The following is a 26,518-nucleotide window of genomic DNA, read 5'->3' on the forward strand; positions in this document are numbered from 1 at the left end:
GTTTCAGTTTGAAACCGTGAATCCCATTGCAGATGTTCATCCAACCATGGGTTTGGCAGCCTCCAGTTTCAGGACAGCGTGGCCCCTCCCTTTTCTTGGCCACTGAGGCCATATCCCAGCAAAGCAAGCCATGTCCCTTCTCCATATTAAAATGTTTGGGATTGAGAAGTTGTGTTCATAAGAAACATAATGTAAATTGAAATGAGTTCTCTTCAGCAGTGGCCGCATTCGCATGTAACGTAAGACTGGAGGTTGACCCGCGGTTTCAATTTAAAACCGCAAATCATATCGCAGACATTTGTCCAACCATGGTTTGGCAGCCTCCAGTTTCAGGACAGGGTGGACCCTCCCTTCTCTTGGCCACTGGGTCTGTATCCCAGCAAGCTCAAGTAGCCAGACACATCACATCATCAGAGCAGCTGCGATTGGCCATGATCTTGAAGGGGGCACAACTAAGTGTGATGGTGCCTTTTCGGAACTGTCTGCCCACCATGGGCATGGAAAGGGAATTTAAGTCCCTTTTAAAATGTCAGCATTTTAAGTCTCTTTTAAATTCTATGCCTATGCTTCTGAGAGCGATTGCACCGCCCACATCTTAAGAGCCCCGCAAAAACCCTGTCCCACACAAGCATAATTCCAGGGAGTGGGGTTGCGGGTATTAGGAGGCATTATTTACTTGTTACTCAGGAAAGGGAACATGATGGCTTCCTGGGAGGGGATATGTATATGAGGGAGGGCAAAGTATCCTGCAGGATTGGTCCCGCCATGATCTAGGATGCTCTTACAAGGGCTCACCCTGGCAAAGCAGTCCATGCATACCAAATCACACTCCTGCTCCCCTAGCAGCTTGCTGCCAGTGGACTAGTCCTTTCATGAGAGGGCCAGTCTACTGGGGAGGACAATTGGGTAGGACACCCTAGGTCTTCCATTGGACTGTGCACTCATGAGTTGAGCAAACCCAACAAAGGGCCCCCACTCTGTGGTTAAAGATAGAACTTTTGCATTGGAACTGCCTCCTCCCATGGGAAGCCTTGCATGCACCCAAAGGAGCTTATGATGCTCCATATATTCGAGCCTAGCCACATGTGTGGACAGCGGGAACACTGGGTACAGATCTTTACTCCTTTTCCAAATTCCTGGGTGCAGACTGGCATTGTGCTCTATTCAGATCTGCCACTATAGAGAATCTTGGGAGAGGGGAGCCCTGATTTCCAGCAACCCCAGGAAGGCAGGGTCGCTTTCAGGGCACAAGCAAGGGTGTACATGTCCACATGGGCTGGCAGTGGGCACACTTTGACAGCTATTTGGCAGCAATTGACAAGACAGAGAGCAATTGCCAGGGTATCCGTCCCCATGACTTTCCTGCATAGAGCAACTTGGCTTGATATAGAGCTCCCAATGGCCTAACACTCTTGTGAGAGAGCTGTATGTGAGAGAAGGGGTTGTTTTGTCATCACACATTTTGTCATTGTGTCGGGAAGAAGTGATTCTGCCTGACACCCTGGTCCCCACAGACAGTTCTTCTCATGTATTACAAGGGGGTGTCCCCATGGCCTTACACACTCATGAGTGAGCGGTCTGCTTGGGATCAGCATTCATCATTATCATAGAAGAGGAGTCTCCCTTCTCAGTGTTGGCAATGCTGTTCCTGCTGCCTGACCCTTCTCATGAATAAGCCTAGGGACCACACAGGTACCGCAAGGGAAATTACCTTCCCCAACGTTTTTGTGCAAAAAAACTAGAAATTGGCTGTTCAAGAATCCCTGGTTGTGGCTGCCTTTTCAACCCAACCCTGCAAACACCTCCCCCACCCTCCGCAGCACTGTGATGGGGTGCCCTGCTTATGTTGCCACTTGGAGGGTTTGTGCCTATGAACATATATCATTGTTGCTTCATTCTCGGGAAGCAAAAAACTTAGTGTCTGCCCTGCCATCCTATCTCCTTTCCCTCCTGGTTGCCAGGAGCAGGGAGCAAGGGACAGAGTAGGTAGAGGGAATGCCCCTATGACTCTGCCACTTGACAGGCTGACAAGCTTGGGCTGGGACATGGCAGCGTCCCTGTTGCCGGGCAACTCCATTGTTGCCTCAGAGACAGGAGGGGTGGGGCTGGTGCTCAGAGAGGTGGCCAGCGAGAAGCACCGCAGTCATGGAATGGGCACAACCACGGACAGGTCTGCACTGCCGTGTCTATGATTGCAGTTTCAAAAACCTCACAGAACCACAGTTACGGCTGCATCCGCATCCAAATGTAACACTTCAGCAACCAAACCTCAGGTCTCAACAGCGAACTTTACTGCAAATCGAAGGTTCAGATTGGAGTTTGGTGAGGCAAACTGCAGGTTGCTTTTTGTGGCGAAACCATGGTTGCATGAATTCGGACGTAACCGAGTTCCAACCTCTACCCCATTTAACTCTAGTTTTGCATTACATCTGAATTCGGCCGGAGTGTATGTGTAACTTAGAAGTCCTCTTACCAGCTATGGTAATTTGGGTGCAGCAATTGGTTTTGTAATCAAAGGACTGTTTCTCCTAAATGAGTTGTCTATTCACTTTGGAGTTTTTCAAATTGTTGAATGTAAAGTTCAGTTTTGACTGCTTCACATGTAAAATTTTCCTGAAGCAGAGTAGGCAGATCCTTTTCACATATGATGATCACCAATATATAGTGTGTCCCTCTTTCTAGGAAAAAATTGTTTGTAGCAGTTCTTGGATATGATCCATAAGAAGAAAGAAAGCCATTGACCAACTCACCATCATAATCTGGGAAACAAATGCTGAGGTGTACTTTCTTGATCTTTTCCTCAAAGAGGTCCTTCTTGTTCAAGAACAGAATAATGGAGGTGGCAGCAAAGAACTTGTGATTGCATATACTGTTGAACAGATGCAAAGATTCATGCATGCGGTTCTAGAAGTGGAAGGATCAAACATTTTTTTTTAAACATGAAGCTGAAAAGATTTTATTCAAAGTGTGTGTGTGTTCTGTCTTCAGTACATGCAGCTCGAGAACTTCCTCAATAAAAGATGTGACCATTACACAAAATACCTTTCAGTTACCTTCGTGGTAGGCTTTCCCTACTCAGTTTAACAAGTACAGACGTAGTAGCCAGGTCATAGCGACTTTAACCAAAATTGTGAGTGCCAATGTCAGACTCTAAGCTGCAAGTTAACCCTAAGTTAGTCATTTCTAACTTAGCAGTAGAAACAGTTCCCTCTATTAAAATAATGGATATACTCATGAAGATGTGCTAGATGCAAAAACTGACTGAGAGGGCAGAAGTGGGTTTCTACAGTTGGGGAGGATACCTGATGTATTCAGACAACCCTGATTTTTTGGGGGTGGGTGGGGGTGGGAGAGAGAAGTTCCTGAAAAGTAAAGGCAATATAAAGTTAAGTAAGAGTTGAGATAAAACAAATTGGAACATAGGAAGCTGCTATAAACTGAGTTAGACTATAGGTCCATCTCTCTCAGTATTGTCCACTCAGACTGGCAGCGGCTTTTCCAAGGTTGAGGGCAGGAAAAGAGGCACGATATATACATCATGATTTAGTTATTTTTTAACCACCCATCCCACCCATGTTAATCTGGGCAAGACTATACAGGAATAATTTGGTTCGTGACTGATACATCTGCTACTTTCTCTCTGAGCGTCTTAAGTACAATGGCTGTTTTCCCTAAATGCCTACTTGCTTTTGGTTAAAAAAAAAATACCGGTCTCACCACTTCAGTGCAGAAGTGCTGCCTGCTATTTCTCTTCCAACAATATTTTTGATTCAGACAGGAGATTAGCAAATGGCCAAAGGAGACTAAAATGACTTGCAGAAGGTCTCACAGCAACACTAGATGATTTGGAATGTATATTTGCTGGAGTCTCAGAGCCAAACTCAAAGTTAGTTTAAATGTGTTCAGCAACGAACTTGAGTCTGCAGCAAATAGCTACTTCGGAGGCAAATGGCAGCTGTGCAGGGCAATTTCTAGTAGAGAGATGATACAAAGGAAAGAGTTGAGCCGCCTGCATGCACCTTGGTCCCAATCTGCATGAGCACAATTGCTTCTTGCAAAGCAGAGTTGTCAGATTTAAGCATGCCTCTTAATGACACACTTCAGGCAACCTGTAGTTTAGGCTTTCAGTCCCCTGAGAGATTTTCATTTCAATCCACTATCCTACTACTTTGGTTAGCTTTAACTCTGCTGCAGTCCTCCACAGGCTATAAATGGGCCTTAGAAGTGTAGTCAGGGGTGTAACTATAATAGGGCAAGAGGAGACAGTTGTCTGGGGTCCCACTGCCTTGGGGGGCCCCTCAGAGGCAAGATTCCCCCAGCCACGCACCCGCCTGGACTTCCTTTAGTTGTATTCATCCTCCAAAACTGATGTGAGTGTTAAGACCTGGAGCTACCAGAACAGCATGTCTTTCTCTAGTACCATTAAATGACTTGCATCGTCCACAATTTACAAAACCTTAAAAAAAATAATTTAGGATGATGTTCTATTGTGGCACATAGGTGTTTCTGTCTGTCTGTCTGTCTGTCTATCTATCTATCTATCTATCTATCTATCTATCTATCTATCTATCTATCTATATTTATAAAAAATAAATTTTACTATGCTTTTTGTTACCACTATTCAGCCTCATTCAAGATTTCTTTACTTCTGAGCTGAGCTTCAGTGGGGGGCGGGGGGCTTTTAAAATCTTGCCTCTGGATCCACTACAACCTTGCTATGCCCCTGGTGGTACTGTTCAGGCCTTTGGCATTCCTTGCTCCAGAGCACACACACAATCCTTCAGGACAGCCTCCCACTCTCAGGCCAATAATCTCTTCTAGTTGTAAAAGAGAAATTTATAAACTACATTTGAATGGAATTTCCTAAATGCTTCCCTCATTGCAACAGAGAGTTGCTTTAGGCATGTTTGTTTTCTTTATGCTTGGAGACTAGCTGTTGCTTGCATTTGGCAATGAGAAAGCATCTGATGATTTAGCAGAACACTCTCTCTAGCTTCCTCCTCTGAGTCATTGTATTGCTCTTGATAGAGAGGCTTGTGGGATCAAAACTCAAGCATGCACATTATCAACATATTTTGCACAGCTAGCTGTGCTGCTGCTAATTTCTTCTTCTGAAAGGATTTCCAAGTCTGCTACACATTTTAACTTAGGAGGAGAAGTGGTAGAGGTACAATTAAAAATGCTAGAGCAAATCTGCATATTTTCAATGAGTGGCTGCTCTTCGACTTTTGTTAAAGGCACTCTCTTGAAGAGCAGATCATTTATAGCTGAAACATGCTAGCAGCATGTGTGCCATGTAGCAAATACAGCAGTGTGCCATGTAGCAAACTCCTTGATTTTACTGTTTCCATTTCCCGTCTACTGGTGAAGATAACGTTTCCCTATGCTTAGCGGGGTCTAGGAGAATAACTTGCAACAATAGGGAAGTGCTGCCCATCTGCACTTCCCCTTTTGAAATCAACAGAGGTTAGTTGTTTCCATTGTTTTACAAAAATGGAATGGACAGAATTCCTATCCAGACCTGAAGGAAACCTTTTGCGAAACCAGGGTTTTTCTCCTTTTTATGTCTGTGCTTTTAACAACATGCCCGGCCTTATTGATTTTGTTATCACCTTTTACAATAATAAAGTTCTACCTAATCTTTACAGTGTGGATGGAGGCCTGGTATTAATTCTAGGAAGCTTAATGTAAATTAATTCTAGTTCCCAACTCTTAATTGCTTTCAGAGAGATGTTTATTTTCAGGAAAGGGCAGCCAATGTCAGGCAAATAATGTTTTGCTTCTTGGATTTGCGTCAGAGCAGCACAATATGGCAAAGCAAACAACTAAGTGCCCTCAAGTCTCTTTAATTTCCCTCTGCTCTGCTACCTTGAAGCACAAAGCTCAGCCATGGGTTTGTATAAGGGCAAGAGTCTGACTACAGACATCACTATTCATTCTGTAGGGAGGGCACAGATACAGTTGGCGTATTAGAATAGTGGCTGTTAAGAGCAGAGGCAGTTGCCTTTGGCAGCAGAGCGGGCAGCAATCTCCTGAAGTATGAACTGGGGAACCTACCACTTCGTCATCTTCTACCAACACCATGTCATAAGCACTGAGAGCTCCGCAGAAGATGATGCAGGTCACCCCTTCAAAGCAGTGGATCCATTTCTTGCGCTCAGACCTCTGTCCACCTACGTCAAACATCCTGTAGAAAAAGAGCCAAGGCTGTAGCAGGTATTCATCACTTTTCAACATGACACCTTTAACAGAGGAACAGCATCACTCCTCACCCGTGTCTTTTAACTGAACAGTAATTTGGAACTTTTCTTTGTATATTTTGCCACCCATCAACCTGCTTACAAATGTACTATGTATGCAATAGTTTAGACGTGCAGGTCATGAGCTGTGAAACTTATGCAGGTTGATATAATATTTGTTTTAAATACGTACGGTATGTCCAACTATATCTTCAGTGAACTCAAAGCAGGTGAATACACTGAAAGGCAAACAGCCGCAAAACCATCAGCAGAAGAACATTTGCAATAATCAATTAAAAATGGTGCCGTGGGGAAATGCTTGACAAGCAGAAGATTGCCAGTTTGAATCCCCTCTGGTACTATATCGGGCAGCAGCAATATAGGAAGATGCTGAAAGGCATCACCTCACATTGCGCGGGAGATGGCAATGGTAAACCCCTCCTGTATTCTACCAAAAGAAAACCACAAGGCTCTGTGGGCGCCAGGAGTCAAAATCGACTTGATGCCACACTTTATTCCTATTGCAGAAGAAGAGCAGAACACAAAGAAATCATGATGGCCTTTGGGGAAAGCTACCTGTAGATGGTTGCCTGGTGGAAAGGCATTCCATAAACTGGTGCTACCACTGTGAAAGCCCCATTTCTAGTGGAGAGCTGCCTTACTTCAGTCAGCAGAGAGATACATAAAGCTGGACCTCAGATGCTGAATGGAGTGTATGGGGAGGCACATATAAGGAGGTTGTTCTTAACATACAATAGGATTGCAATAAATAGATTGTGTCCATACTGAAAGTTGCTCAGAGCAAACTGAATGTGTTATGATTAGACAGAGAGCTATCTAATCTGCTAACTGAGCAAAAGATGCACCTTTTAAAATTGGTGATTCTCTTTACTGAACAGGGGAAGCGCAACTAGCCCTATCCATCCCCAGCATGGCATTCCTCCAGTGGCTGTTGGTGGTGTCTATCTTCTGTTTCTTTTTTTAGATTGTGAGCCCTTTGGGGACAGGGAGCCACTTTATTTATTTATATCTATGTAAACCTCTTTGGGAACTTTTGTTGAAAAGCGGTATATAAATACTCATCATATTCCTATGTTGGAAGGGTTTTGCTCACCTGAAGTTAAGGTCTTTGACCCCGAACTTTGTCTCTATGATACCTGTGGTCTTAACTCGTGATCGCAATACATCTTGTTCATTGGGGAGGTATCCGGCAGCACAGATCCGATCCAGTTGGTTCAGGTAACTAAATAAACAAACAGAGAAGCAGTTTTATGATTTCTACAGCACACCTTAAGATAGATAGATAGATAGATAGATAGATAGATTGATTGATTGATTGATTGATTGATTGTTAAATTTATATACCGCCTTTCATTAAAGCAATCTCAAGGCGGTTTACAGCAATTTTTTTTTAACACAAGATGGTAAAAAAGACATAATTAAAATATTTGGTGAGGGGGAAAAATTAAACAAATCTGATTAAAAAATTTAAAAACAAAAGCATAAAAGCAATAAAGACTATAAAGAGCAGCAGCAGAGAATCAAATAAATGCCTGGACAAAAAGCCAAGATTTTACACTTTTTCTAAAAGCTGTGATGGAGACCAAGGAGCGAATAGCCACTGGGAGAGCCTTTATCACAATTGCTCATCGTCACAACTTCTCTGTGAGGTACATAACTCATGCTCCAATTTTACAGATTGGGAGCTAGGGTGAGAATAACTCAGCAGCCTTTATATTCGGCCATACAAATAGAAAATGAGAACATGTGGAAATGGGATCTTAAGACCTACTTGTACAAAACATTGTAATTAATGCTTTAAGAGTATGCAAGCATGCACAACTGTTAACTTGGAAGATATGCAAGTAGTTGCCAAGGTCCCTACTTTGAGATAAAGAACTGTGCAATTATTGCAAGCTGCTAGTTTGCATTAATTATCCCATGGGATGTGTCTTGCTGTTTCATTTTGGTTGGATCTATTTACATTTACGGCTATTTGCTGCTGCCAGAAAGTATACAGAGTTCCTTTAGTGGATATGGCAGGCCTCTGTTTGTTTCAAACCTTTAAATGCTATGTGAGCTAAAATCAAAGGGACAGCTCCTTGGTCAATTGTGCCCGTGGGAAGTTAGAGAAAATTACATGGTTTACTGTGGATTTAGTAAGCACCGTTGGCTCCCAAGGTTCCAGATTGCCCTAAGAAGTTGGTGTGTTTGTGTAAGTATAGAAGAATGTAACTAAACAGCTCATGTTATGTTTGATGAAGGGATCAGGTAACTGTGCACAGCCAAATATTAAACAACATAGCTTGTTCAGGGTCTGAAATATGTAGACAATAATTTGTTTACTGTGCAAATACCTTTGGGATGCAAATACAGTGGCCTGATATAATCAGGATCTGCAGTTCTAGTGAGGAAGTTTGGCGTAAAGTTAATAGACATTTTGTTCTAGTTTAAATGATTAATCATACAAACACCAGCAGGATGTTTCTGCTCTCTTTCTCAGCTTACATTAGTGATGGGCAACATGCACCCTCTGGGCTATGAAGTCATTCAAACATGTTCACTGACTTTTGTGTCCAAATTCCTATTCCAGGAGGCTATTGATCGGGCATGTCCCTTCCTGAAGGTTCCCTGCCCCCTGTCAGTTCTCTTGACCAGTGCTCTAAAAATTAAATGATCCCCACCCACTTCTAGTTGTTTCTAGCATTTCCCATCCTGACGATTTGAGGAAGGCAACCATTTAAAACTAAAGCAAATGTAAGGTAACTATTAAAATTAAGATGCAAGCAACACACACATACTAACAAATGAAAAAATGTGTCCCCAGAGATGTCTGGGCTTCAGTTTGTCCTAGTGGAAGTTGAGCACAGTTGAGGGCCAGCCTTTGAGTGCCTCTCTACATGCTCTTGCACGAGCATGAATTATGTAACTACTAACTGTTGGGAGGGTTGTATCTGCACTTTTCCAGATCTACAGGTCTAGTGCACATCTGGCCTATATAATTGGCACTGGAGTCCACATCCACCTGTGCTAGAGAGAGACCAGGTTGCAATGATGGCACAATGATAAAGTATTGGAGAGTCTGTGAAGTGTGTAAACAAGATGCCATTTTTTCTACTTCCATCACAGTGCTTGTGATGCACCTGCCATGTGAAGAGTGGCTCCCTTATCCTTATTCTTGCTCTTCCATACTCAGGATCTGCTTCTCGGGGAGTGATGCCACCCTGCTGGGAAACGTGAATATTCCAGCCAGATGGATGGAGCAAATCACTTCGGTCTTCCTCATCAATCATCACCTTGTGGAGGACAGGGCATCAATGAGTTGAGAAGGACTCAAGTGGTCCGCTGCATCCATAGCCCTACACACATTATGTTCAACACTCATATGAGTGTACAGTATACACAGGTACAGTTATTCACACATTGTTGAGCACAGGTACAGCTGTGCATCTTCTGTCTGTACCATGCATTTCTGGGGCCTGCACCTAAGAGTGCAGGTACAGTCATTTACACAAAACCATGTACCCATGTACTGACATCTGTACACTTGTACAACATTATGTCTGAACTTAAGAGTGGTTGGAATATTTATACACACTTCCCAGGCGTGTGTGGTTTCACCATAGAGAAGGAGCTCCCTTCCTACAGAGCTATAGGTCTATGAGGCCTCAGTCTTGGAGATGATGGTGGGACATAAAGGAAGTGGTTGCTTAGCAACCAGCCATTCTAGAGGCCTGGGAAGGCAAGTTCATGCTACTAAATACTAAGTCCATTGCTTTGAAGGCTGCCAATATTGCCCTGCCCCACCCTACACCTTCTCCGACTATTCTTTATATTGATGCAACTGCAGAGACAGGCTTACTATGCGGCAGAATCATTGAGCTGGTATTCAGCCGCTCGCTCAAAGCAGGCCTGGACCCCTGTATCTTTCCAGAGTTTCTGTATGCAGTCCACTAGCTCTGGAGGCATGGTTCCTTCTTCAATGGAGTCTGCCAAGTTGCACAGCTGTCGCCCCGCATCCTGCAAAGAAACAGAGTCTGTAAGAGAACTGTGTTTTCTTGGTGACTGAGGGGAACTGGATGCAAAATCCCAGGCTTCAATGTCATCTGTGGTTTTGTGTTTGCTCAGGACTAGGAGGTGGTGGTGGTTCTCCACAGTCAGTGTGTGTGTGTGTTTGCTTGCTTCTGCTGTCTTCCAGAGACAGGTTTCCTACTGGTGAGGCAACAAACTAGAGGATAACTTACTACGCTGGGAGTGGGGACAGAGTGGGGGGAGAGCTGTCATTAAAAATAATTATCAGAGCCACTGAGGAAAGGATAGGAAGTAATTGGTCCAAGTTGCAGCAAATGAGCTATGGGTTGAATATGGAGAAGCTCCTTTGATTTGACAGTAGCTTGATCACTGAAACTCTGGAGTCTTTTTCCACTGAATGTTTGGAGGGAGATGTGAAAAAATGACCTTTTGCAGAAGGGTTAAAGTCTAGGGAATTCTGCATTGCGAAAGGCTGGAATAGGATGATGCCTGCACTTCCATATTTCTGCAAAAAGGGATGTGCTTTTTGATCTCAGCATGATCAGTGCAGTGTTGGTTGCAATGCAGCATCTTTCCAGGAATATTTTCTGCTGGATGGTGTCTTGGCGCACTTTCAGCAACACCACATTGAATCTTCTTCAGTGAGTGCTAAGTTCCCCACCACTAATTGTGTTGGGTAGGAGTGAGTAGTTATGTGCAACTGTAGGAAGATTTCATAGGAAGCTGTGTTATACCAAATCAGACTACTGGCCCATACAAGTCAGTATCATATACACTGACTGAAAGCAGTGCTACAGCATTTCAGACATAATCATTCCCAGCCTACCTGGAGACGTCAGAGATTGAAGATGGAACATTCTGCATGCAAAACATTTACCCTTTAAAAGTGGGAGAGGAGAGCTGGTCTTGTGGTACCAAGCATGATTTGTCCCCATAGCTAAGCAGGGTCTGCCCTGGTTGCATATGAATAGGAGACTTGATGTGTGAACACTGCAAGATATTCCCCTCGGGATGAAGCTGCTCTGGGAAGAGCAGAAGGTTTCAAGTTCCCTCCCTGGCTTCTCCAAGATAGGGCTGAGAGAGATTCCTGCCTGCAACCTTGGAGAAGCTGCTGCCAGTCTGTGAAGACAATACTGAGCTAGATAGACCAATGGTCTGACTCAGTATATGGCAGCTTCCTATGTTCCTAAGTGCAACTGTAGACACAGCTTAGATGCTGCATGAGGTCTGTTTCCTGTCATCACAGTGTGATGAATGTGCTCCTGCTAATCCGTCGATAGAAGACCAATGCACAATGTAATTCTCAAACGGTTTTCCTTAGCCAGCAGATGGCACCATACAATAGCTGCTTTAGCCCGAGGAAGCTTGAAACCATCTTAATATTACCTGTTCCTCCATTATGAATTGTCTCACTACTTACCTTACCTATATTGAAGCTTTGCACAGAATTGGCACAGACTACAGGGCTATTCATGCATATACATTGTGTATGGGTACAGGTGTCTGTGCACACACATGTTTTTCTGTACCTGCTTTCATTTTAAAAGCACAGTGTATAGTGCATAGATTTTTTATCTGTACAACAGCACTGGACCTCTCAAATACAGGGTACAGATGGTGCGTTCTCCAGTACATGCTTGAAAATAGCCCTACACAGATGCTATGTAACTGCATACAACATGGTTACTGACGTGACAGGGAAGTGCCACCTCTATGTGAACATGTTGTGGAGGCTTCCCCTGGCCCCTGCTTTCCACAAACCGTGCTTGTTGAGACAGAAACACACTGCATTCTGGGAGAGATCTCCCCTCTATTTCAAAATACTGGGGCATCAGGGTTCTCAGTCAGGAGGGGAATCTATCATCGAGTACTATCTATCCTCGTGAAATGGGAGGGAGACAGACAGACTTCCTAACAGAGTTGGTTACAGCATATGTGGTTACACAATGCCTAATTAGGGCAAATATGTGAACAACTGTATGCATAGACCAACAGTATATGTACACAGACTGTACATGTGTGTCTCAGACTCTGTAACAATGTGAATAGCCCTTATACTTATTGCTTTGTATGACTATTTGACCTCACTGTTTTCCTTAATGTTTCCTCTACCTCCATGAGTTTTTAATCTATATCTGCCAGGTCAGCTTAATGGCAACACTTCTTTTCAGGCACCTGATGGAGTGTAGCCCACTAGAGTTTACAAGACAATAAATGTGTTACTCTTTAAAGTCCCACAAGACTTGGTGTTGGCTTGCTGCTGCAACATCTGTAACACAGCCTCCTCTCTGGAAGCTCAAAACAATCTTTGTGTGACACATTAGACACTAAGGAAAGCGCTCCGTGTATTATTTAAGACCCTTTCTTCACAAAATCTCACCATTCTGGTTCTGCCCTTCCACATCTAAGGGTTCTTGAAACACCACTTGGGAACAGAGAGAGAGACCATGTGCTGGCATTTATTCTGCTATTGTATGACTGTATAAAAGGTGTGGGTGTGTATGTGCATGCATGCACACAAGAAGCTTTAATAGCAGTGTCTTTTTTCATATTAAATTAATCAGTATTGCGCAAATTAATCACAGTACACAAAGTCCTGTGTAAGAATCAAAAGAAACTACCAGCGCTCAGCCCTGCCCCTGTTTCAGCTATCCTAGCTGACAAAGGGGAAATTACATTGCTGCTCAGTAATATAGTACTGACCGCTTTGCTGGAATCACCATAATCAATCCCCAAAGTGGTCATGGCTCTGATGATGGCCAGAATGGACTGTAGTATGTTGCCGTAGATGACAGCTTTGAACTCCAAACATTCTTCTTCCGTGTAACCATCTTGATGGATAATCCTGTAGTAAGAAGGGAGAACAGAGTCCCTGAGGAGGAATGCTACTATAAATGTCCCTGTCTATGCCAAACACAGAGCAAGGGGTTCTGATGTCAAGCAGGGTTTTTTTTCAAGCTGCCTTTTTCTTCTGCTTGTACCACACCTTTGCAGGTAGTAGATGGTCCCGACTGTGCAGAGGAGTGAGCAGTAGCTTGCCTCACAGGTGTGCCTGTAAGGAGGGAGAAGCTTCTCTAGTTGCTGCTGCCACCAGATCTCTCCTCCGCTCTGCATCCCTCCCTGACATGTACAAGAGCTTCTCTACTTGTGTGTGTAAACTGAGAACTATTTTGTTGAAATGGCTCTATGCATTATCTAAATAATATTTGTGTCATAGAAAATAAATATTGTCTATCCTACTGATAGGTCCTTTGCATATTACCCGGGAAGTAGAAAAACCACCTGAGAAAATTCTCCACTGTATGTTCTTGTGATGAACCCTGACATTCTCTTCACATTTCAATTTTTCATTAGAGAAACGCTGAGATTCTCTTTGGAATTTCACTCTGGAAGGATTTTGATTTTGTGCAAAGTGATGGTCTATAACGCCATCCTAGATGAATTCATCTCTTGCCAGGATACCTTCTTTTTGCCAATAAAATAAAATAAAAATGAAACATTTCATCTCCTGGGCTGAAATTGTAGCATCAGTTTACTTGCTTTCCCCTGAGAGACTGCTAATTGGGCTGTGAAACCATAGCAAATAAAGATCAGTTTGCAGGTGAAAACTGATCAGTTTCTTATTAGAGCATAGCTCATTTGAGGTGCATTTGTAGCCTCATTTTGACATGTTACTGTTTTAGCAGTAGAAAAGTATCCCTATTCTAGAAGCTGGGTTTCCACTTTCCTGGTAGCAGTTGTTAATGTTAAATCCAATTTAATTTCCATAGGAAGATCCAGCAGTAGTTGTAAACATCCCAGGGGAAGCAGCACTGAAGTAACAGTAACAGAACTGTATCCATCTTTGTTATACTTTCAGTTCATCCGCATATACATTTCACAAGGTGTAACTGCTTAGAAAACTACTCAGTCAACAGCCTGTATTAAGGCTGCAGTCCTAAACATACATACTTAGGGGTAAGCCCCCTTGAACTCAATGGAACACTGACTTCTGAGTCAACATGCATAGGACGGTGCAGCTCATATTCTGGGAGTGATATAAATGGAGGAATTGCCATAGTTTGGTCAATGCAGAAGCTGCAGTATGAAGATGAAAAGCTAGTTCTGCTCAGGATCAGTTTATGAAGCAAGCAGGTGCTCCTTGTCGTCCTAGCTTGGTTTAACTAAGTGCTATTTTTATTTGTGTTTTAAGCCTCCCATAATCTGTTTAAGTTATTTGCCTGAGTCCAGCCCTGTTGCCAACAACACTAATGTTCCTATAAATATGCCACACTGGGCTTGTGTGGGGTAGGCATCTAGAAGGGAGATTCTAAAGAGCATGCCTCTTTTCTGGGGCCTTGGGCCCTCATCTCCAAGATGGTACTCACTTCATTTGTTTGACAATTGTGCTCTTGCCTGACTCGCCAGCACCTAGAAGGAGTAAAAGGAAACCCATTAATGCCAAAGACAGACAGACAAGCAGTTCACTCTGCAAACAGATGGGTGGGGCGGGTTTGTGCTAGCACTTACTATTTTGATTTTACCACTGGAATGACTCCTTATCGCCAAGTTCACTGGTGGAGCTGGGTCAGACATTATATCAGCGGGCTTATTCAATGCTTATGTGAGTTGTCTACTTAGGTGGGTGATATAACGGCAGAGGAGGGAGCATAAAGTTTCCTGTTTATGAAGGAGGAGCTGCGATTTCTGACAAGCCTCTTCCTTCGATGTTACAGTGTGTATGTGAGTAGGCTACTTGCATGGGCATTAGTTATATGAAAAAGCCTTTTGCTAGGGGTCACTACTAACTAAATGATATTAAAGCACTAGCACGCAGGTTCTGGGGCTATAAGTATTACTGGATATGCTGAATTAGCATGCTTGCTTTGTATTCTGTCCAACAGGCCCTCTGAAAGCTGGAGGATGTGATCTTGTGTATAGTTCACACTTTTAATTTGATAATCCAGCACGTTGAAAGAGATGAATGGGATGTGAGGATATTGGGCAAAATGGGGAAGAGAAAAGGATATAGGAGGAAATAAAGCCCTATTCAGACATTTCATTATAGGTGTGTTCAGGTGTCTATATACATGCACATTTATGTGTGTCTGAATGACTGTACATAAGTTTATTATAAAAGTTAATCTGGATACAGACAGTCTCAAATGCAGGAACAGTTAGGAAATGTCCTGTTGTACATGCATAAAACATACAAGTGTACAGATCTGCATGTGCATACCCTGTATGCGGATTGTACATGCATTAGCCAGCATGGTGTAGTGCTGGACTAGGACCGGGGAGACCCAAGTTCAAATCCCCATTCAGCCATCATACTTGCTGGGTAACTCTGGGCCAGTCACTTCTCTCTCAGCCTAACCTAACCTACATAGTCCAAAGGGTTTGAAGCATACTCTTGGATGGGCTGCAGGAGGCCTTTCAAACCTCTGTTGCCCTATATCTTGTCAATGCTGCCTTATGTACAGTGATGAGAAGTTCTGGGGCTCACACCTGCCTTGCTCATGCTCAGGTATCAATAAGGATTAAAGCTTTGTTAGTGCTGAGAGCAAGGCAGTCTGCACATACTTTGATATGTTCTTCATTACCACTACTTCACATATTCCAAAATGGAGCCCTTAAAGAGAAGTTCCAGTGGAACATAGGAAGCTGCCTTATACGGAGTCAGTCCTCTGGTCCATCTAGCTCGGTAGTGCTTGAGCTACACACACACGCATGCGTAATGTATTGAATACCATTCTGGTACTGTTTGCTTGTTTGTTTGTTTGTTTGTTTGTTTGTTTAATTCATTAGATTTCTATACCAACCTTCCAAAAATGGCTCAGGGCAGTTTACACAGAGAAATAATACATAAATAAGATGGATCCCTCTCCCCAAAGGGCTCACAATATAAAAAGAAACACAAGATAGACACCAGCAATAGTCACTGGAAGTACTGTGCTAGGGGTGGATAGGGCAAGTTACTCTCCCCCTGCTAAATAAAGAGGATCACCACATTAAAAGGTGCCTCTTTGCCAAGTTTGCCTGTGGCTTCCAGCGGCATCTGGAGGGCCACTATGCGAAACAGCTGGACTAAACCCCCAAGGGGGTTTGATCCAGCAGGGCTGTTCTTATGTTCTTAAGTTAGCAGGGCTACTATTCTGGCTACTAGCCAGAAGAGCAAAATTACTGCTATCAGTGACAAGTACTGACTGGCAGTACTTGATCTCCAGGGATTCAGTCAGAAGTTTTTCCTGGCCATATCTGGAGTTTCCTGGGATGGAACCTGGCCCTGGTACCTTCTCCGCATGCAAAACAGATGCTCTGCCACTGAGCTATAGCCCCATCCCCCCAAAGCTAAGCTCTGATGAATTGCTGGAATGGTTGTTGTTGTTGGTTGTTGCAATTATGATCCACCCATCCAACTTATTTATGCCTTTCACAAGTGCTGCTATTTGATCTGATTCTTCTGTAGACTATATCTATGTCGACCAATAGCATGAACAACTGCCATCAAAACCCTTACTCCCTGTATCATTCTTCTTCAGGGCTGCTTCATATATTAAGCTTCTGTATGTGAAGCATAATGAAATGGTAAGAGTTCTGAAGACGCCAAAAGGGCCATCCCACTCAGGCCGCAAGTGGTGGGATTCATACCATTTGCACCATTGGTACCATTGTAGTGGCCATGTAGACCAGGCCTTCTATTTTAGCAGTTACCTGTGCGAAAACTAATATGTGAAATGGCTCTGTGTGTGTGTGCGTGCGTGCGCGCGAGTGAGAGAGAGAGAGAGAGAGAGAGAGAGATATTTTAGACACTAGGAGTATAAATAGCAAGGAGTTACTATGGATGTGTAATAGTTATCTATCTATCTATCTATTTATTTTGATTTCTATACTGCCCTTCCAAAAATGGCTCAGGGCAGTTTAAATTTAAATAAAACTAAAATAAAAAAACTGTTAAAATTGAAAAGTGTGAAAACAAAAAACCATTATTAAAACATTAAAACAGTTTTTAAAACCCTGGAAAACCAGGACAAACCTTTACAGTTTAAAAACCCGGGAAGGCCACGCCAAACAGATAGGTCTTAAGGGCTCTCCTGAAGGCCAACAATGAATTCAGACTATGGATTTCTGGCAGGACCGCATTCCAGAGCCCAGGAGCAGCTACAGAGAAGGCCTGCCTCGAAGTCACCACCAGACATGCTGGTGGTAATGGAAGATGGAGCTCCTCCAAATACCTGCAAAAAAGAGATTACCTGCCTCTCCCCTTCATAGGCCAATTGAGGGGATTCCCTTGTTTGCCATCATACCAAATGCTTTCCCCCGCCCCACTGGCCAACACAAAAAATGTGTATTGGACAATTTCCAGACTAGTTAGTCATGACTAAGCATTATTTAAATCAATGAGACAAGTCATGACTAACTTAAGTCCCATTCATTTCAATGGGGCTTAGTCATGACTAACTTAATCTGGATGCTGCCCATTATCATTTACTGAGTATCAGGAAATGTCTCATCTTCCTATATTTTTGTTACAACTCTAGTGACTAGGCACTCTTTAAATATCTAAACAAATTAGCATCTGGGCTAACATTGTGCGCTATCTGAGCATCTGCTAGAAAGCCTGGCAACCCTACCACTGGTATTTCCCTTTTGCCCCCAAATGGAAGATGTCCTCTAGAAGATGGATGATACGTAAATGGAAGCAGACAGCTCTCTATAAATAACAGACCGATAGCCACTATATCAGCACATCCCTAGTAATAGTTCAGTGTTAAAAGTGTTTCAGTTATTTGCTGGAACACCCAGTACAGTACAAAGTGTCTCAATGTGGACAATTGGAAGATGGTTTTTTAAAAAAACCATTGCTGTCTTTGTGAGCAGAAATTATTTTGAAATGCAGTCAAGACTCTCTATATGCTTTTACTCCTTGCAAAAAGAATATGCATTATGCCGTTCCCAGCATGAAGTGTAGGAAAGGAAAATGGGAATTTCCATGGGGGTGGCTATAACACGAAGCCACAAAAGCGGCAAAGTAATTATTGAGGATGTTACCATGGGAATAGAAATGGATGTAGGGCAGGTCATTATGCTTGCAGGGCTTCTACATGCTGTGTTTCGCATGCAACCACACCGCCTTTTCTATACCCTCCATTTTGTTGTTGTTGCTGGAGCTCTTCAGTTGTCTTCCTGCCTCTGGTATTGTATCAGCTGTTTCAGGGCAAGAGTTCAAGCCAATATGGATGTATGTTCTGGGTGGTATCAGAGAGAGCACATGTTTCTTTTCTTTTCAAGCAAAGGGGCCTGGCAAGATTCCTTGCGGCCTCCACCGGGCTCTTGTGTTTCTCCCTTATTGATGCATACGCTGAACCTTTTCCTTTCCTTGCACAAAGTAGCACACTTATTGCTACTGAGAGTGTTCTATGGAATATGATTACCTGAAGCTCATGGGCACCTATTGAGTCGTGCTTGTGACATCATTAGTGACAAGCAGTTACCTCCACCCCAGAGACGCCATTTCAGATTTTGCTGCATGTGTCCATACATGTGTGAGGGTTCAAAGGTCTACTTGTGATACACTTGAGCTCTAATTCCAAAAAGCAGTAAAATTTGAGAGCATTTGTTGTGGTTGTTTCTTTAATAATTCATAGTAACCAGAGATATAGGTGACCAGAGATCTAGTAACCAGAGATACAGGTATATAAGGAATAATCGAATGTGGTCTGAAACAGAGGTGTATGTCACCATTACCCCTGCCCTTCAGTCCTTCTTCTAATATTTTTTCATCTCTGTGAGGAATGAGTTTTGTTCTGGGTGGCAGTATCAAGGTAGTGTGTGCGCATGTGCATTCAGAATAGGGCCTTCCTGATTCAACCTGAGCGGGATCTAAAATGAACTGAGTGGACATCCCAAAACTTGTGAGTGCGCACGCCTTAGAGGGAACAGTACTGCCCTCCCTAAGTGGTGCTCTGTTTCACATCATTAGTGAACTTTCAAAAAGTTGTATATTTTATTCACAACTTTAAAAGTTGAACATTTCCCAGTTGAAGCAGTTACAGGTGCAAGTGCTCATGTAATCCTTTTTTAAAAGGTGGCAAGCATCAGTTTGGTAACCCTCACCTCAGACCACCAGAGCCTTGCATTTCTGTAGAATTTTTGCTTCAAGAAGAACAAAGTCTCTTTTTTCTGTACCTCAGGGCACATTTCCCTTCTCCCCGCCCCCATCAGCAGACAGGAACATGCCCTTCAGGAAGGCGGCCAGTTTGGGGCATAGCCAGGTTGGAGTGGGCCCTGGGGCGAAAGTGGGAGGGCTGCCCCATAGCCCCCTGCTTGCTTTCTTCCCTCCATGTCTCTGCTCCATAAGAACAGTAAGGACATGGTGAAAAGCAAGATATTATTGCCTTGCCCTTTCTCTTGCTCCTGTGCAAGTAGTATCACACCCTCCCTATGTAGCAGGCTCACCACCTTCAGGGTCCAGGAATATGTGTCCCACATTTTTCAGTTATAGGGGTGCCCCTGCTATCCATTCCTCTGTTACACAGGGACTGATAGGAGTTAGCATGGGTACAGAAGAAAGGAAAAAAACTGAGCTTTTAGTAATCTGGAAAGAACTTATGTATATTCCCATCACAAGGGGCAGATCTGACAATGCTTCTGAAATTATTTCCACAACTACGTATACATGTGATGGTTTTGGGGAATGTGCTATTCATAAAGATTGCACAGACAGTCTTGAGCACAGAACTATCCGGGAATTCCAACCACAATTTACAAATCTCTTTGGGAAAGTACAGTGAATCATGTATTTGGATGAACTCTTTTCATGTATTATATACATCCATGGAAATCATTCCAAAAGCCCATTCTACTGCATGGAACTTGGGTGAAAATCAACCCATCAGAGAATTCTCAGTGCCAGGTTTTTTTTTCTTGTATGCAAAAGCACTTGGCTTTTACTAAACATGGACGATTGTGAACAGGAGTGAGCAATAGTGCTAATGCTCCCCCCAGTGTTTCCAACTATATCTGATTTTACAGAAATTCTTTCAGGTTTATTATGTGCCAACTGACCTAAAGTGAGACACTTTGAAATATGGGCCATTAAAATAGTGTTGAAACTATAGCAAATGCTTCTTTAAAACAAAACAAAACAAAACAATACAAAACAGGCCACTTAAATATGGTGGTATTCTCAACAGTGAAAAATTGATTCATTACGAGCCCCTCCGTCCATTGCGGTCGTCTCTGGAGGTCCATCTCCAGTTGCCGCCAGTTCGTCTGGTGGTCACACGGAGACCGGCCTTCTCAGTTGCTGCCCCGGGACTATGGAATGCGCTCCCTATTGAGATATGATCCTCCCCATCTCTGACAATTTAAAAAAAAGATTTAAAAACCCATCTTTTTACTCAGGCTTTTTCAGCTTCTTGATAATGTATAGGTTTTTAATTCTCTGATTGGTTTTTAAATTGTTAGTTTTTAATTGTTTTTATGTGTTTTTATATGTGTTTTTAACTGTTTTATCATTGTGAACCGCCCAGAGACACGATTGTGGGGCGGTATAAAAGTGAAATAAATAAATAAATAAATTTTGATTGCTCTGGTATCCAGGCATATTTTACCCTGATCAATAGATATTTCCATTCAAGATGTGCTAGCCAGGAAGCATGTCTTCTTAAGGCTCTCTGTCTTTCCTAGCTGTGTTCTTCTTCTCTTGCCCTTCAGTCTTCTTCAGCAACAACCATGGTATGTTTCCTCATTTCATCACTTTAAGCTGCTTTCCTCGTTTCATCACTTTAAGCTTCCAAAACAGGAAGCTGCTTAGAATTAGGGCTTAATCACCCTGATCCCAACCTCCCTGCTGTCACCTGGATGAACCCTTGTTGCACAGAGGCAAGTACAGACTACCTGCTCTTAGCCTGCGCAAACATCACTGCTATTTGATCTGTGCTGTTCTCTGTTTCTAGGGAAATGTTATCTCAGTAAGCCATGTTGTAGGAGTGATAGCATACGTTTCCCTGCAACTCACAGCTCTTTGTGGTTTCCAATTCTTTGGGCTTATTGTTGGCCGACTAAAGAGTAGCAGTAGCAACATCCTTTCCTTGGCCTTTTATCTTGGTCTTTGAATCTCCAGGGCATCTGGACATGCTTTCCGTTCTTTGCATGGGATCTGTGTTTGTATCTATCCATCTACCCATCCAGGCTTTTTTTTAATGCCTGAAAGGTCTGTGTTTTTCAAACCGCTATAGAATGTGGTCCCACAAGGTGCCATCTTTCCTTTGCCTAAGAATAAAATATGTGCATTGCTGCTTGTTGATGCAGGCTGCACTGAGGCTCCCTTAAGTTGCACCTGAAGTCCTCAGCTACTGGAATGTGTGCCACCAGAGTGCCAAACACTCGGGCAACTGCTGGAAGGTGTTCTATCATTTTCCTTGACTATGGGTTTTTCTGACTCAAATATCCCTTGTGTCACCTCTTGTAAAATCTTCTGTGGGCACTTTCTTCCTACTAATTAGCTTTTTCAATTAATTTAAGAAAACTGAGAGGGCAGCTATGAACCACAATTGTGTCCCATCCAGATGAGTTTATATGTGCTGAGGTTAGGAGCTCAGGAGGTTGCATGTTCCTAATGGTATTGCACATCATAGGTTGTACTTGGAAGGTCAATAGCTATAGCAGCAGCTGATCTTCATGGTCAGCTTTGAAGGAGCAGGAAAAGAACATCACAGGAACAAGTGACTGAGGTTATGAAACTGGAGCTGTCACCATCACAGAGAGGTATAACTACATTGCAATAAAAAAACACAAAACCCTATTATCCCAATAGACTTTCCTGAATCACCAGTGAATGAACATATCTTGGTTTTTGGCCTGTTATAGTATTTCTCTCGTGTTCTCATGATTAAAGAGGCAGAGAAAGGAACCACATGATGTGGGGGGGAATCCCAAACTTGAACTGAGCCCCAGTCCACAAACATGATGAATGTTTGGAATCAAGCAACATTCCTCCAGCAGAAGGATTGTACTGAGGATACCTTTGAAAGTAATATTTTGATAACTGCTGTTATCAAGCAAAGGTCTGCTTTTGCTGCACAAAAGTGTATAGCCCCTGAAAGGAAGCAAGACAGTTTGTGCCTTAATACCCACCTTTTCTTGAGTACCACATATCTAAGGATCTGGAAGAACTTAAGTCATACAGATCTTTTACTCCCTGTAGCTGCCTTTACAGCCTCAATCCCTTAAGTCTCACAGCTCACCCTAGGGGACTTGTGATATGCTAAGATTGCTGAGCGTATTGTTTTGACAGAGTCAGTTTGGGATTCCTAAGCTCTTTCATTTATTTATAAAACAAAATGTTAATAAAAATATTGAGTGTATCCCAAGAAAGTTAGTCATGATTAAACGCTGTTGAAATCAGTGAGAGAAGTTAGCCATGATAACTGAAGTCCTATAATTTCATTTTTTAAAATGCTTTTTATTAATTTAGAAAAGTAAGATAAAGATTGTACCTTGAGCCACCAACTTGTCCAATAATACAAAATATGATATATCACACATGTTCATACCCATGTATGTGCTACGTACATTCATACTTATCATAGTTAATCATTTACATACAGAACAGATGCACAAATAAACTAGATCTTGCCCTTCAATAACTTTCTAACACAAACCCAGTTGATATGAAGAAGAAAATTATTTTTAAAAATGAAAAGAAAAAAAGAGAGAGAGAAAATAATAATTGAACAACTCCCACCGGACCTGTCAGTCAACTAATACCTAGATTATAATCTTGTCTTGGGAAAATGGTAATTTGATTATAAGTAGGAGAGAGAGAGAGAAAAGCGATCAAATTATTTAAAAATAAAAACCTATATTACTAAAATAAACATGTTACAGTTATTTTGAATATTATTTTAAATTGCATCCACAATTTTCTGTATCTATATTCTGGTTAAATTTCCTATAAACAAAACATATTCAGAACTTTAATGTGTGTTACTGAAGTCCTATAATTTCAATGGGACATGGTCATGGCTAATTTTCTTGGGATACAACCTATATTTTTATCCTACCCTTTAGACAGAAATCTCTTACAACATTAGCAACCAGGAACAACAACATGTAATAAAACAAGATAATAAAAATAATGCCACAATATAAAAACAATAGAGTCAGTTAAACACGACACACTAAACAACCAGGGCAAATAAAAAGGGTTTAGCTTGGCGATGGAATGAATGCCATTCAGTGCCAGGTGTACTATCTCTCTAAAGAAGGCATTCAACAAATGGAGTGCTACCACAGGAGAGATCCTTGATAGTGAGTACTGAGACTTTAGGCTTCTTCACACGACCCTAAACAGGATCAGAGGAGCACCCAGCCAAGAGAGGAGAGCTGTGTGCACCTCCTATCCAGAGTCATGTGAACTCAAAAAGCAAGGTAGGAGGAGGGGAGAGTCCTTATGTGGGAGGCAGGAGCTGGGTAGGATGACTTTTCATCCATCCTCAGTAAAATGCTGAGGACGGAATCTGGGTAGGGTGCACCCATCCTACCCAGCTCCCGCCTCCCACACAATCACTCTCGCTGCCTCCTACCTAGCTTTTTGAGTTCACATGACCATGGATCAGGAGTGCACATGGCTCTCCTAGCTTGGCTGGGCACTCCTCTGACTCTCTTTAGGGTCATATGAACAAAGCCTTATATTTCCTTATGTGAGAAGACAGAGAACTATGCCAGGTCAAATCCCTTTTATTTTCACAAGGTCTTTAGAAGGTAGGCAGACCAAACCATCATCTCAGCTTGTGAAATGACATTTCGTGTATCCAAGAGAGAGTTTTGCAGATCTTAAAATAATATGAGCCACTGCTTTCCCTCATGTCTCCTTCAGCCATATCCCTTCTTGGAAACACTTAATCTCTTCTGACAACCATGGTGCTCTGGATTGCTTCACTGGAGAGGGTTTTGGTGACCTCTTGTTACATCTAAATGGTCTGAGAGATCTACGTTCCTGCTAATCAGCTGACTTAGGAAGTCATCACGCTAATGAGAAACCATCTGGTGTTAGTTAAGGAAGAGATACTTCTCCAGAGGGTTTTAGACAAATGATGTTTCTTTGTGAGCTGAAGTAAACTTAGATCAATTTGCTTTTCTTCTGTTACCTAATATCTTCAGCCATTAACGATGGCCTATTGCCTGACGACGACAACAACAACGTAACTTCTTGTCCAAACCTGGACAAGTTTGTCTTGGAAGACAAGAAGTTAGAGTATAATTACATTCATTCCATGTGCTTTTTGGCTAATCAGAACTGAAGGACTTTTCACAGGGTAGGGGTGTTGTTATACTTACTGTCAATACCCTATTGAGATTAAATATTTTCCCACCCCATCTCTATCATTGTACACAAATGATACACAAATAAAGTCATTGTGCCGTTGAGTTGGTGTTGACTCCTGACAGCCACAGAGCCCTGTGGCTGTCTTTGGTAGAATACAGGAGAGGTTTACCATTGCCATCTCCCATGCATCTTCCTATATTGCTGCTGCCTGATATAGGTGTTTCCCATAGTCTGGGAAACATACCAGTGGGGATTAAAACCAGCAACCTCTTACTCCCTAGGCAAGTTACTTCCCTGCTGGGCCATTAGGTGGCCTGTACATAGAATAACTAGGATCTAATTTCAACTCCATAAGCCATAGGTACATTCAGGAAACCTGCACATAGGGTAGCTCTAAACACAAAACTGCACACCATTTGGTCATCAATGGTGGGATCCCTCTGCAGCCCCCTCCCCCAGCAAGAGCCGCAAGGACCCTCCAAAAGGGCTCATCATAGTCCACTTACCTAGCAGCAGAAGCTTGACTGTCTTTGCCTCTTTGTCTGCATCTTCTTGTAACTTCTTTTCCAGCTCTTTGGACCTCTTGGCAAGTTCCTTATCTTCAGCACTTGCTCCACTCCCCATCTCGCCGTCTTCTTCTTCCTCCTCCTCCTCCTCCTCCTCCTCAGGTTCCTCTAGCTCCACCAACTCTTTTGTTTGTTCCAGCTCTTCAGACTGATTGACTCACCCTTTGTCGGGTGGAGATAATAAGAGACCAAAATAAGATATCTATGTGGAATCCTCCAGTGTGATAACGAAGGTGCTCCACAGAGCGGTCTTGCTCTGGAGCTCTGTGTTGAAAGGCTGCTGGCCCGAGATTGCCAAGAAGGTATAATCAAAGCCCTTCACCTTGCACTCTTCCTCCTCTTCCCTCCCTTAATTCTGCAGGGATAACCCAATTTTGTTACGATGGATTGAGAGCTTTTTATCTCACCATGTGACCTGGGAAATCCAATTATAAAAGCCCAAGATGGCAAAGATTAATGACTAATAAAGAAGAACACTGAAACCAAGCTGTGGAACTGTGTGGTATGGAGAGGATGGTTATGTAATATTATGGGAACGGGTTAGCTGGCCTCCCCACTACCTTCATACAAGGCAAGGACTCCTTCTACTGGCAACGTTCTGAATCTCAGGGGATGAGTCCCTGTGACTGCTCCTCTATCTGTTCCTCTGGAGGCCTATAAATGCTTAGAGCTGGTGAGAAAGGTAGCTTAAGAACACGTGCCAGGACCAAATATATAAGCTAGCTCATCTACTCGTTTTGGCAGCGGCAACCCGGTAAACTGAATAGCAGTTATCCCCGACAGGTGCCATGTCGATACTATGTAAATGGCATCACTGAAATACATGTGTAATTGGATGCAGCTATTTATGTTTCATGGCTGCTCTTCTCCCCTATGCAGTCAGGAAGGGACTATCTAGAATGCTGACAGCATTGTCTCTCATCCAGAAAGGAGGCAGAGGCCCAGCAGTCTCCCTTTCCATCTTGCAGCTGAACAAGTAGGGCAGGAGGTCTGTAGAAGAGCTGCAGGGAAGAGATGGCTCTGGTCTGGCCTCTCCATTCCAATTCCCAGAGTTTGTAGGAAAGTGAGTTGGTTTCAAAGATGCAAAGACCAGCAACACAGATGTTCTGTACATCGTGTCAGGGAAGACGGAGCCTCTTGCTTTTTTGATTGCTTTATTTATTACTTTGCTATTTGTCTGCTCCAGATAGCTCACCTTCTCCTAAGCAGGGCAGGAGGTCATAATCCTGGAAGCAAGCACTGGGCATTGGAATAGTCTGGGTGTCTTTTGTGCCTCTGGTTGTAGGAGCTTGAGTTGGCTGCAGTAAAGTAAAGAGTACGCGGAACATTCCTTTCATTCCCACCCACCCCTTTCTTGCCGCATTCTT

The 26,518-nt window shown here is 42.9% G+C and overlaps 1 protein-coding gene and 1 long non-coding RNA gene across 2 annotated transcripts in view; one reads left to right on the top strand and one right to left on the bottom strand.

Moving 5' to 3' along the window:
- Nucleotides 1-25,483, bottom strand: part of GNAT2 (G protein subunit alpha transducin 2) — a 28,658-nt gene extending 3,175 nt beyond the window's left edge. The window contains exons 1-7 of the mRNA XM_053244942.1: nucleotides 25,092-25,483; nucleotides 14,639-14,681; nucleotides 12,975-13,116; nucleotides 10,102-10,259; nucleotides 7,354-7,482; nucleotides 6,058-6,187; nucleotides 2,751-2,904 (exon numbers count right to left, since the gene is read on the bottom strand). Of these exons, the coding sequence (XP_053100917.1) occupies nucleotides 2,751-2,904; nucleotides 6,058-6,187; nucleotides 7,354-7,482; nucleotides 10,102-10,259; nucleotides 12,975-13,116; nucleotides 14,639-14,681; nucleotides 25,092-25,209 (874 nt within the window). The 5' untranslated portion in view covers nucleotides 25,210-25,483. The remainder of the gene's footprint in view (nucleotides 1-2,750; nucleotides 2,905-6,057; nucleotides 6,188-7,353; nucleotides 7,483-10,101; nucleotides 10,260-12,974; nucleotides 13,117-14,638; nucleotides 14,682-25,091) is intronic.
- On the top strand, nucleotides 1,892-3,039 carry LOC128322854 (uncharacterized). Its single transcript, XR_008306032.1, has 2 exons — nucleotides 1,892-2,322; nucleotides 2,683-3,039. It is a non-coding gene; the product is annotated as an uncharacterized LOC128322854 (long non-coding RNA).
- Nucleotides 25,484-26,518: the final 1,035 nt, after the last annotated feature.

Source organism: Hemicordylus capensis, chromosome 4 (genome assembly GCF_027244095.1).
Source record: "Hemicordylus capensis ecotype Gifberg chromosome 4, rHemCap1.1.pri, whole genome shotgun sequence".
Taxonomy (NCBI): Eukaryota; Metazoa; Chordata; class Lepidosauria; order Squamata; family Cordylidae; genus Hemicordylus; species Hemicordylus capensis.